An 11,811-nucleotide genomic window follows, 5' to 3' on the forward strand; every position below is an offset into this window, starting at 1 on the left:
GGGGGGCAAGAGCACGCACAGACACTACCAGAAGGAAGCAGTGGGAGGGACTGGCAGGAATAGCTGTGCTCCCATGTCCTCTCCCCCCACAACACAGGCAGCAGGGCTCAACGGGTAAAGTAAAGAAGGGAGAGAGCAAGAACCTCACACCATTCACCCACTCTTGCGGTGCCAATGCGCCACGCTGGGCTGGCTGATTACAGCGAACATGTTGGTTGAAGCTCTCGACCAGTCGGTGCTGGCACCCTGCCAGCCTTTATCAACTGCAGCAGAGTGCCAGAGATACCGGCTTTAATTACCTGACACTTGGCCCGCTACAGGTCACACAACTATCAAAGCCATCCTCTTCTTTCTGCATTGTTTTTTCCCCTCATTTAAGTGGTCTCTCACCAGCCTGCTGTTACGCATCTCCTGTGTGCGTTAAGACTAAAAGCTGCGTGCAGAAGGGAGGCCGTGCTGTAGCAGCAAGAGTTGCGACATCTCTTTTCCACTGGATTTAAGCCCAGCTGCATTAATACAAGAAAACGTCTCTCCCCTCCAAGGCAAGTCTGATCTTGCAGCCTTTGGGGACATGTCCCAAAGCAGCAGCCACCTTGATAAACCCAGTTCAACAGCACCGATGCTTGGCACACACACTTGGTTAAAGCAGCACCCGAACCAAAACCACAACCGATCCGTTTTCCTTGCAGATGTTCTGCACTAGATCATTGTTATCCTCCAGCTCCCCGCCTGTCTGCAGCCATCTGCTGCCTCTTATTTTATGCCTAGAATGTGAGCTCTCTGGAGCAGGAACCACCTTTTTACTCTGCGACCGCTCACTGCCTGGCACAGCAAGGTCTGTTCCATCGCTGAGGGCCCTTAGGGCTATGGTAAAACCTTTCAAACCGTGATTATACACCGCTAGAGCTGATCACACAAGAATGTTGATATCACTGTTTCTCCCCCAGTTTTATAATTCTGTCTTAAGCAAAGGAGTTAGGAAGGGCATGGAGAGAAAAGGGGGTACCTGGTAGTCTTGATCGTCAATCCCAAATCTTTCCCGTAGGTTTCGGAACACCAGCGGACAGTACTCCTTAAATTTAAAGCGACTTGGCAAGTTTTCCCTAGGGCAAAGCAGAAAAGAAAGATATTCTTGTGCAAAGATCAGCTTGTGAAATTGGACTCAATTCTCCTCCCACTTCATCGCTAACCCCCAGGATATCCAAGCCCCCTCCTCCCTACAAGGGCCCAATTCTGCAAACATTTACCCTTGCTAGGGCAGCTTGTTCCTTTGGATGCCTACAAAAGTCATCTATTCACAGAAACGCTTTCAGGATCCAGCCTTTGACTTACAGGCTCTCTGGACGAGGATGTCTGTCTTACAGAACAATCTCCCCTGTCACGAGTACAGATTTGACAGAATAATTTCTCTTTCCTCCTCCTTTGTCGCTTTGTTCCGTTCAGTAACACAGCTGCCCCCTGCAACACACTGTTACTGTTCAAGATGAAAAGCTGGAGGAAAGAGGGGCTCTGATTTCAGATCAGATCAGATCAGATCGCTGGTGCGTCAAAAGAAAGGTCATCACAAGACAAACTGTCTCACCCAGAACGCAGAGCAGAGCGGGTGAATCAGCTCCGGTCTGGCACATTCTAGACCAGTCCCAGCCTTTACAGAGTGAGCCTTGCTGCCAGGCCCTGCCGGCTGGGAACGGGGCCTCCCCGCGCCGCAGCACAGCGTTCCCCAGCACCCAGGGATGCCGCACCTACTCCCTCCCAGGGCTCTTACTCTGCCCAGCGAGAAGCAGCAGAGAAGATGGCCCTGCTTGGACACACTGGGAGATTTTTTTCAGCTTGTTCTCAATGGGAATCCTTTGCACCAACACATGGAAAACTAACGTCTATGTAGGAGAGGAGGGGAAGAACAGATACTGCTAATTGTAGGTGCCAGAGAAGAGAGACAAACTTTTGAATCACACTCCCACTCTCGAAAACTGATGCCTGTGAAACTTGGTGAAAATGAAGCGTTAATCGGGGAGCACTGCAGACATGCACAAACAGAGCCATGGTGGAGAACACAGCTCTCAGCGCCAGTCACAAAAAGGCTTCCAAAATTAATCTCTTGGGAAAGGATAAGGAGGTGTCTCTATACAAACCCCAAGGGGCCAAGGGCACAGCGCAGCATCACAAGTGTCTATGGTGAACAGTCTCAAAGAGACAAGGAACCTGGTGGGCCATGGAGAATGAACTCCTGCCCTCCTCTCCATGAACTTGGATTTGCTGGTCTGATCAGGGCACCCAGACAAGGCACAGCAGCAGTCAAGGAACAGCTCTGCACCAGTGTTGTGCTTAACCAGGACCTACAGTGAACGCTGGCCCTAGGGTTTTGGGTAAGTCACACTTTGTAAACACCAAAATAATAGTCGTCTTCTCCCAATCCAGTGAATATCCATGTCTAACCAGCTCCAGCTTTGCTTTTAAGTAGTGCCACTTCTGAGCCTGGCCTTACTAGACTTCTCATCATGCAAAGGATAGATACCAGACCACCAGACAGCATCTCGGTGACAGACAGACCCTCCCATGTCCTGCCAAGTGGTCTTGGCAGGGTGCAGGTTTGGAGCATGTGCCCAACCATGACAGATCCTGACATTAAAATGTGTTAAACCAAAAGGCCCTCACCATGACAGTTCCCCCTAAAGCAAAGGGAACTTTATTTGCAGGGACAAATAAAAAATTAGGAAGCACCTACTTACTTGTTGAATAGATGATTGTCCACCTTAATCTTACTGTAGGCTTTAAAGTCATCGGGCATTAACATGACAGGGACAGGAACATTGCTGAGTTCATTGATCTAAAAGAGAAAGGAAACTGAGACTCAAAACCCAAGTTCCACCGTCCTGCAGTTATCGTCAACGGAGTTAGAGGGATGCCAAATACCCCAGAAGCCATTTTTGAAGCAATATAACCCATTAGGTTTTCAGAGCGACTTTCTGTGCTGAAGCGATCGAGAGGACACTGTGGTTACAAGCCACAGAAACATCTCATTCAGTCGTGGAGTGAGTACTCCCCGAGCCAACCTCAGCGCTTTCATTTGTTCACCTTTTACTGATCACCCAGGATACAGCTTAGAATTGAGACAAACCTACAGGCCAAGAGATGGATTTTAAAGAAATCACCTTTCTCTTTATTTAAGAAATGTTGTTTCAGCCAACTTCATAACTAGTTCTCACTGCTACAAATCACAGATGACCAAAATCTTCAACTTGACCAGCCAGAACAGACACACGCATAGCTTCGGTGCAGCACAGCGCAGCTCCCCTGTGGATGCCGTTTCTATGCTTGCTGTCTCTTGTTGCTCTTATCCCACCTTCTCTAACGGGATGAGTCACTCCACTAGATTGTTTTTGCTCCTTAGTCATGAGCGGCAACCACAGGAACACAGCGAAGCTGAAGAATGAATGTTCAGCTGCTACTGTACAGGCAGCCTCGTGCTACAGCACCCAGCAGCGAAAGCATCAATAGGAAAAAAACCCACCTCTGGACCACATCTGGCTGCCCTGCACCAGACAAGCCAGTGCACTAACAAGGATGTGGCAGCATTCAAGAGCAAGTCGAGCAGCAGCACATTTCTGAGCTGCCTCTTCTGAGGACAGATGCACCGTCATTCATACACAGGGCCCACACAAGTCCCAACTCACTGAGCTGGTATTAACATGGTGGATTTAGGAAGAAATTCCACTGCAACACCATGCCCATAATTACTGTGCCAAGCAGGTAACGCTGGGGAGAAGTAGATGATTCCCCCCCCCTCCTTGCATGCACCAGGACACTCAGTACTGCCCAAAGCTGCTGCCCCATCTCCACCAAGGAGGAGGTAGGGGGGAACGATTCTCAACTCAGCTCAACTCTGCAAGGACTGCGGAGGTCCCCAGCTCTGGAGATGGGCAGTGAGCTGTCCAGGATGTGAGCAAGCCTTTGATGAGGTGGGTATTTTTCACATCTTTTCCCCGTTGTTGCCAATGAAAAAAACAAACAGACCAGATTAACAAACGTCAGACTGCAAGGAAAGACAGGAAAGACACATACACGCTGCAAAGAGAAAAGATGACTATTTTCAGAGACACTCATCCCACGCAACAGATAAGGGGAAAGTTATCCGGCCACTGTTCAGTTAAGAACAGAGATGCTGCTCTTTAAAGCCCTGCCCAGTATTTACTTTGTAGCAGCACCGAGGAGCTTTAAGCACTCCCATAAAGTGCTTCAGGATACATGGAGAACGCTGCACAGATGAATGAATAAATAATGTCAGATGCCTCCCATCATTTGTAATCAGGATGGAGCAGGAAGGCCAGTAACTCCCAGCTTCAGCTAAAGGCTCGATCCTGCACGGAGTCACTCCTAGAGCTGCAGCTAGAACAGGGGAAAGGGCAGGAGGACCACAGGCCAGGCAGGGATCTCCCAGACCTTGGGGACCAGCTCGCTTCCAGCTTCCGCAGGCAGCCGCATCAGAAAGCCCCATGCAGTGATTTCCCCTCAGGGTGAGGGGGGAAGAGAAAACAGCTAATTCTGTATCAAGAAAGAGGTGCTGCCTCCAGCCGCTAATTATTGCTGTCTAACAGGAGGGGAGGTCCGACAGCGCAGCTCCTGAGGCACGCCTGTTCTCAGCCCTCTTCTCGGCGGTGGGTAAGAGGCAAACAAGCTATTATCAGCTGGTTCCAGAGGGGAGGGAGGGTGCTGACAGCCGAGCGGGAACGGCAATTTGGAGATTGTCTCCTCCCCATGAGGAATTCAGACACAAACGTTAGCAAAATGAGATATCAAGACATCTCTGGATGTCCCCATTTCTGCCAAAGCAGAAGCCTCGTAGCAAGCGTTGTACCTGTTGCAAGTCTGACTGGCAGAAGTGGGGTGCGCCAGGATACCTCACCTCATTCGAAAGATGCTTCCGCTCCTCCCAAGATACAACAGCCTGGCAACAGCCAGCAAAATCCCCCCGGCAGCACCCTCTCCCCCTTGCCAGCTGTGTGCATCAGAGCCTTCTGGAGGCTTCGAGATGCTGGCTCCGGAAGAGGCGCACAGAGAGAAGTGATTTGGGCCGGGGACCACAACCACTACCTCTCAAAGCAGCCGAAGAGACAAAGGGGCCATTCCTAGTTCCGGGACTCACAGGCTGCCCTCCAGCTCCTCTTGGTCAGATTTCCACTGGGCCTTTGCTCCTGACACCAGTCTGAGAGCAAATAGAGGTCTGGGATTTTCTTTAGCAAGAGGGACCTTGTCTTCCCACAGTAACTCCCGTGCTTGACACCTTCAGGATCCCAAAGCGAGAGGAATGAAAGGCCCCCTGTCCCCACACTGCCTCGGAAAAGGGATATCCCCAAACTGTCCCTTCGTGCAGTACAGTTGTCAGCATCAAATGCTGCTTCCTAGGGGTGACAGGGCCCGGCCTGCAGCGCGGTGCTGAGCGAAGCGCTAGGAGAGCTTGCCCAAACGAGAGCAGAGGACAGCACCGGACAGCACTGTCTATAGGGTTCCTCTCCTGCGCTTATCGCGGTGGAATCTGAGCAGCCTCCAAGAGCAACGTGACTAACGCCTGGCACATGTTTGCTCTCTCGTCTTCTCCCCAGGGAGAGGCGTGTAGCAGGAGATTATATATAGCAGAGTGTGTGTGTCTGTGTATTTATGCTACAGAAGGCAAGGTCACAGCAAGGTGCCTAGCAAGGAGGTGCCCAGCAACCCCTGGCTTCTGGGGAGCCCATTGCCACAGGTCTCACCCGCCTGTCTCCCACAAACAGGCGTCACCCAGCTGTAGAAAGTCTGCCTGTACCTGAAGCTTTGGAGACCTTCTCCGGGGCTGCTGCTGGCCATAAGAGGGACAGCAAGATCTTGGGCTTGGTTCTCTACGCTGGAAGAAGCAGCTGTAGGGAACAAGAGGTGCAGTGGCAGACAGCACCACTGAGAGTCACCACACATCAGTCCATCACCATAGGGGTCATGGACTATTTTGAGGAGACGTACAGCGACTACAAAGACCAGGCCTGTGCTGTACAGCAGTCTGCGATTAGGGTATTCCCACACCTCCACTGCAAAGGCTTTAGGGTTCCCAAAACTGGAAAAGTTAAGAACTGTGGATCTAGAGTGCAAGCTCTTCAGATCAGGGGTCTGTCTCCAGACCCAGGGTCCCAGGCCTGCACTGAAAGTGCTGGTTAAGAACTGTATTTTGCCGCTGCCGCCTGCATTTTGCAGTGAAACGTAAGACATGATCCTGCCCCTCGCCAGGTCAGAGCCAGGCTGGATGGCACACGCCCGTCAGCCTCACGAGAGGCTCAAACACGCACCAGGCTCTCAAGGCTCCCAGCGCAGCTTAAAGAATTTAAAACCCAGACACATTTTAGACAAACCAATTGACATCTTCACTAGACAACAGCAGGGGCACTAAGAAAGAGATGCTGCGCAATTCTCTGCCGGTTTCACTCTCTTCCGAGAGCAAGGGAGCAATTCCTTGGGCAAGGCAGACAGCCCTACGTGCCGAGGTGGCCCCAGCGAGGAGGGCTCAGGCAGGCTGCTGCTTTGGGCAGCAGATTGGCCACAGTCCCGCTGCCTTTTCCGCCTGGGCCAGAGCCCTGGAGAGAAAGGCTGACGGATGCCACCAACGGAGGGATCAGGGCATGGGGGCGACAGCAATAGGTAAGGGAGGGAGACCCTCTTCTCTCCGAAGGCGCCGTTGCCACCTTCCTCCCCTGTTTGCTGGCAGCGAGAGGAACAGCAAGCTCAGCTCCTGCGTTTCTCCAGCTCCCCGGCCCGCAGTTCTCCCCTTCCCCCCTGCAGAAGTGGCCTGGCCCTTCGTCCGCAGTCAGCAGAATTCATTTTTGCCTACGCTGCTGAGAAGCCTACAGCCATCCCTGGCCCTATAGGGCTGGAAAAGTACTACCTTCCCCTCCTTCTTTTATGCTCATATTTCTTGATCACTTGAATTCTTGAGCAACACCAGTCAGTGCGATTCTGGATTTATCTGCAGTTGGTAATTTGCCTTTCCCACCAAAGCCAATTCCTTTTTTCAATAAAAGACACATCAATATTCTGTGTCATTCAGGGACAGCTGTTAGAACGAATGGGCCAGGCATAATTTTGTTTCAAAACCTGACTGTAGCCTCAAAGTGGCAATTACCATTAGTAAATTGATGGGAAAACGCAATTTGTTTACTAACAAGATCCAGATGATGGAGTGCGTGAGTCTACTCTCTAGGATTCTTTACAACAGGAATTTGCTTGGGAAAGTAAAAATACTTTGTTCCTCTCAATGCCTATCAGACAGGCATCACAAAGTGCTTTGTGAGCATTAGTTAAACTTTATAATACTCCAGGGAAGTAGGTAAAAGACATATAGCAAAATGACTTTAACTAGCATGGAGACAAACCCACATCTGTAGCAAAACTTTGCAGCTGCTTAACACTGTACAGCAAATGGGCAACAGTTGAACCAGAAAGCAGAGACTAGATGGTTTGAGAAAATACACCGTTTCCATGAATTAGAGCACGATTAATCAGTATCCAGGCTAACAACCCCCCCCCCCCCACACACACACACAATGCTATGGAAGCATGAATCTTGTTGCCAATAATCTCTACCAGCACTCTGGGGACACCAGGATGCCTTAAGAGAAGAAGCATCCCCTAGTGACAGTGAACCCACCTCTTCCCCAAGTGCTTTGAAGGCTGCTGGGAAGAGCTCCGCAATCTTGACGGAGCTGCAGCACAACACTTGCGTCACACGCGGAGGAATCAGCCAGCTATTACTCTGCCGCCCCACCACCGCAGGGCAGACTGTCACTCGTTATATCAGCATGGCCTCAGGACCGTGTAAAAGCATCCATCCTCCCAGGCCACTTGCGAGCGCCCACACTCGCGCTGGTACCGACAGGGAGCTGAGCAGCGGAAAGGTTAAATGACCTACCCAAGGCTACACAGTAAGTCTGTGGCAGAGCAGGCACATGAGCCCAGTTTTCCTTGCTGAATTACCCAGAAGGACCTTCTTTTCTCTCCATATCTCAAGAGGGAAAAGAGCTCCTGGAATCTCTATTTTAACAGAAGGTCCTGGGATATGAAGGTTCAGAACCACCAGCCTTGATCATTAACATTGGCTATCATTGCCATCACCATATGCTGCTCTCTCCAGAGGTCAATTAGAGCCACAGCAGATAGCAAGTGCTGGAAAGGACGAATACATGCTGTTTACCATGTGCCAGTACCAATTTATAGGACTTCAACATTTGATATGTGGCAGATGCTGCTCTGGCTAGAATTAACATGGCAACACCAAAAACAACACTGCAGAGAAGGGAGAAGCGTGCTGCAAATCCCAATTTTGCTATTTCAGTTGAATACTAAATAGCCGTGTTTTGTACTGGCTGGCACCAATCCTAAAGGTCCTAGGAGATCGGCTGGTGCTTCAGCCAGTAACCGGAGCCTGTGGAACACAGGAGGCTGCTTCAGGCAAGACCCACAGAGCCAGCAGAAGAGATCTACCCATTTTGACAGAAATGGATTTGTTTATACCTACTCCTTGCCCCTGCCAACATCCACAGAGCTACGGGGATCTTTTCTGGCGGATGAACTGCCACCTAGAGAAGCATCATCGCAGTCTGCATGAACTCAACTGTTCATTTAACAAACAGAAACAAGAGTCACCTCTCCAGCAACCCCCAAACTCGCTGGGATCCCGATGCCTGCTATAATCACCACCTTACAATTGTTTCTATGGTTTCCACAGTATCACACAACACCGCTCTGTTCACGCTGCTGTTCAGTGCGAGATGGCTTCCCCCTTCCCCAGTCATCACAAGTTTCCCTCTGCTCCTGGTGAGCTTCCATGCACACACGTTCAAGTCAGGGAGCGGAGAACGTGCAAGGAGCATCACACATACGACCAACACCGAGGAGCTGAATCTCCTCTTCCAATGCCATGACAACAGCAGCTGCAAGCAAAGCTTCCAGGGGAACCATCTCTGCGTTTGCTGAATTTTACATTGCCACCCGATAGCTTACAGAATATTCAGAAATCAAGTGCGAACCTCTGTGACTCCACTTCCTTCTCCTACTTGCACCAGTTCTCACAGCTTCCTCTCCCCTCCGTGGTTTTCGGGTTCAAAATTTATCTGTCAGACTAATACCACCCACACTTCGCCTTGCTTTCGCCAGCTACAGACCCACCCTGATTCTCATTCATTCAGTTTAAATGCCGGCTGGGGACCACCAGGGTAGCCAAGACCCAACTTGCTATTTCAACAGAACTGCTTGGAACTGGTGTTCCAGAAACCAGTTCCTGTTCTCGGTGCGCTCACATCATTGCTCCTGATCCTCTCCAGACCCGTCATAGGCTGTATTCACACCAGCTGCTAACAAGCTTGTTTAAACACAAGGCAGGGCCGAACTGTTGCCAGACTCAGTTAATGGACCCAAGGGAATTTCTTCAGTCAACAGAGATGGTGGATTGCATAAAATGGTTGTTTGTTTGATTTGTCCATGAAAAAGTTCATCTCAACTGCAAGTATTTTTGACAAAGTCCTCCTGGCGCAGCCTCGTGGTTGTGCCGATACCAGTGTTTCCTCCCTCTCCTACAGCAGGGATCCCTAGGCTGGGCCCCACAGACTCCCCTCCTTGAAAAGCTGTGGTCCAGAAGCCAAACATTAAATAACCCCACAAAAGATTTCTCAGAAAGTTCAAACATACTCTTGGAAATATTCATAAACTGTCCAGATCCATCTGCTGGAAGCATACAAGCAATTCCACTTCCCATATAACCAGGGCAGCAGCAACATCATCTCTCAAACACAGACCAGGACGAGCAGCTGCTCATGCGTTGAGTAAACAGAAATACTTCAGCTCGCAGCCTGCTCTGCAGCTTGGTCACACCAGCTACCAACCCTTTTAGGTATTCACAAGGCTCACCCAAACGCAAACTCAGACCAGTGGCGGAGAGGTGGAGGAAAATGAGCCAGCAAGAATTTGTTAGGAAATCCTGGATGGGCGTCAAAGGGTGAGAAGGTCACAGCTGATATTTTCTAAACCCTTTCCCAGCCCCTCAGGATATGGCCTTCATTTCTGGCAGCAGTTTCTTCATAATGTGCATCCCATATAGTCTCATTACTAACCGAGTATTCACGCAGAACTTTCAGCTTGACTGCCTCCCTTTGCCTAAATATTTCACAGCCACGTGCTCCAAGAGTTACATTAATGCCCTGATCCAGAGCCTAAAAACATTGCCAGATTCCTAGCACCCAGACAGCTACAGAAAAGAAGGGCTAATTGCCACCAAGCAACAACTGTCCCTAAGAGGCCACTAATGAAATTGAGAGGAATCCCAACAATTTCCCTGTTTCTGCAGGGCTCCTAACAGCACCATCGAAGCTGATCAAAACCTGATTAAATTCATTATCCTGCCTCTTGGCCAAGAGCACGAGCAGCAAGCACTCAACATCCTTTAATTCAGGAAGACAACGCCGCGTTGAACTACATCTGGAAGGTTTCTCTCCATTGCCAGGCAAACTAGAAATATAATTCTGCTTTTAGGAGAAATGTTGTTTGCCTCTACGAAAATTAAGCCCATTCACTTTCCAGGAAACCCTCCATTAACCCATTGGAGGAATAGCTGTCTTTGAGCCCTGAAAGTGCGTTAATCTAGGAAGGGGTGATCTTTCCATGACCACCTGAATATTCTCTCAAAACAGCATTCATCACCCACATCCAAGAGAAAGCAGCAGCAAATCTATCCTCCCCATCCAGCATGGGATTTTTGCCTGCCATCAGATAACATGGAGAAGTTTCCAGAGGAAGATACGAAGATGGCCTTAGCAACCTCCTTTGGAGGTTGGTCAAAGAGCTGAGCACTTCCCGGACATTTCCAAGGGAGCCGCTCCCAGCTCCTTCCTGAGACAGGAACCAAGCACTGCCCAGGGAGACGGAGGTCACAAATTGTGGGGATGCCTCTGGCCCAAGTTCTGGTAGCTGAAGCCTAAGGTCAGAGGGAGATGAGGCTAGACAGATGGGGACAAAAGACCTTTGTATATTTTAGGATGGAGATGAGAGGCACACATAATCCTCCCCACACGGCCAACCCTGAGGAACAGGACTGTCACTGCCTGTGGGACCTTTGGGTAGTGACATGTGGGAGTCCCCCCACCATAACACAGCCACAGGGGTTACCCTGAGCAAGAAGGACAGGGATTTGGGACAGGGTACAGTGCTGCGGGTGTTGAATAAGTGTCCTCAGGGTAGTGAGGGCCACCAGTCCCAGCAAGGAGACGTGCCAAGGCGACAGTACCCTACAGGGAGAGGGATGGGATCCCAAATGGTGTTGGCTGCCCTCAATTCTGGGGAAGAGAAGGGAGGACGCTGGGGAAGGAGATGGTGGAAGATGGGTGGGTGTGAGGAGGCAGGCACGCAAAGGGAAGCGTCTAGTGGAAGAAAAGCCTAAAGCCACCCCAGGCTGGATCAGGACACCCTGACCCAGGGGACCTGGACCACCCAGAGACGAGGGCGCTTTTGGGAAAGAGCCCCAATCCCAGGAGGGAAACACCCCAGGAAGGGCTCTGCCGAGGGACGGGGACACACACAGGGAGGAGCAGACCCCACAGAGACCCTCCTTGCGTGGCGGGCACCCTTGGGGCGAGCAGGACGCACCCTCCTAGTGGTCCCGATCCGGGGAAATGGCAACCTGGGAAGGGCATGGATGCCTGGAGGAGGCAAGGCCCTGAATTAAGGAGGGAAAGAGCCCAACCCAGGGGGATGAGGGCCATGGTCTGGGGTGGGAAAAGAGCCTGATCCCAAGGGAAGGGGCCT

At 50.8% G+C, this 11,811-nt stretch overlaps 1 protein-coding gene across 5 annotated transcripts in view; it reads right to left on the reverse strand.

Moving 5' to 3' along the window:
* The window catches only part of PIP4K2B (phosphatidylinositol-5-phosphate 4-kinase type 2 beta), a 17,208-nt gene extending 12,414 nt beyond the window's left edge, over positions 1–4,794 (reverse strand). The window contains exons 1-3 of one of the 5 annotated variants that reach the window (XM_026072900.1): positions 4,441–4,794; positions 2,730–2,827; positions 1,007–1,103 (exon numbers count right to left, since the gene is read on the reverse strand). In XM_026072900.1, the coding sequence (XP_025928685.1) occupies positions 1,007–1,103; positions 2,730–2,827; positions 4,441–4,482 (237 nt within the window). In that variant the 5' untranslated portion in view covers positions 4,483–4,794. Of the gene's footprint in view, positions 1–1,006; positions 1,104–2,729; positions 2,828–3,152; positions 3,466–4,440 lie in introns of those variants that run through there. The other 4 variants (XM_026072897.1, XM_026072901.1, XM_026072899.1 and 1 more) reach the window with 4 other exon arrangements.
* Between the last annotated feature and the right edge of the window lie 7,017 nt (positions 4,795–11,811).

This window comes from Apteryx rowi, unplaced genomic scaffold, assembly GCF_003343035.1.
Source record: "Apteryx rowi isolate R43461 unplaced genomic scaffold, aptRow1 scaffold_354, whole genome shotgun sequence".
Classification (NCBI taxonomy): domain Eukaryota; kingdom Metazoa; phylum Chordata; class Aves; order Apterygiformes; family Apterygidae; genus Apteryx; species Apteryx rowi.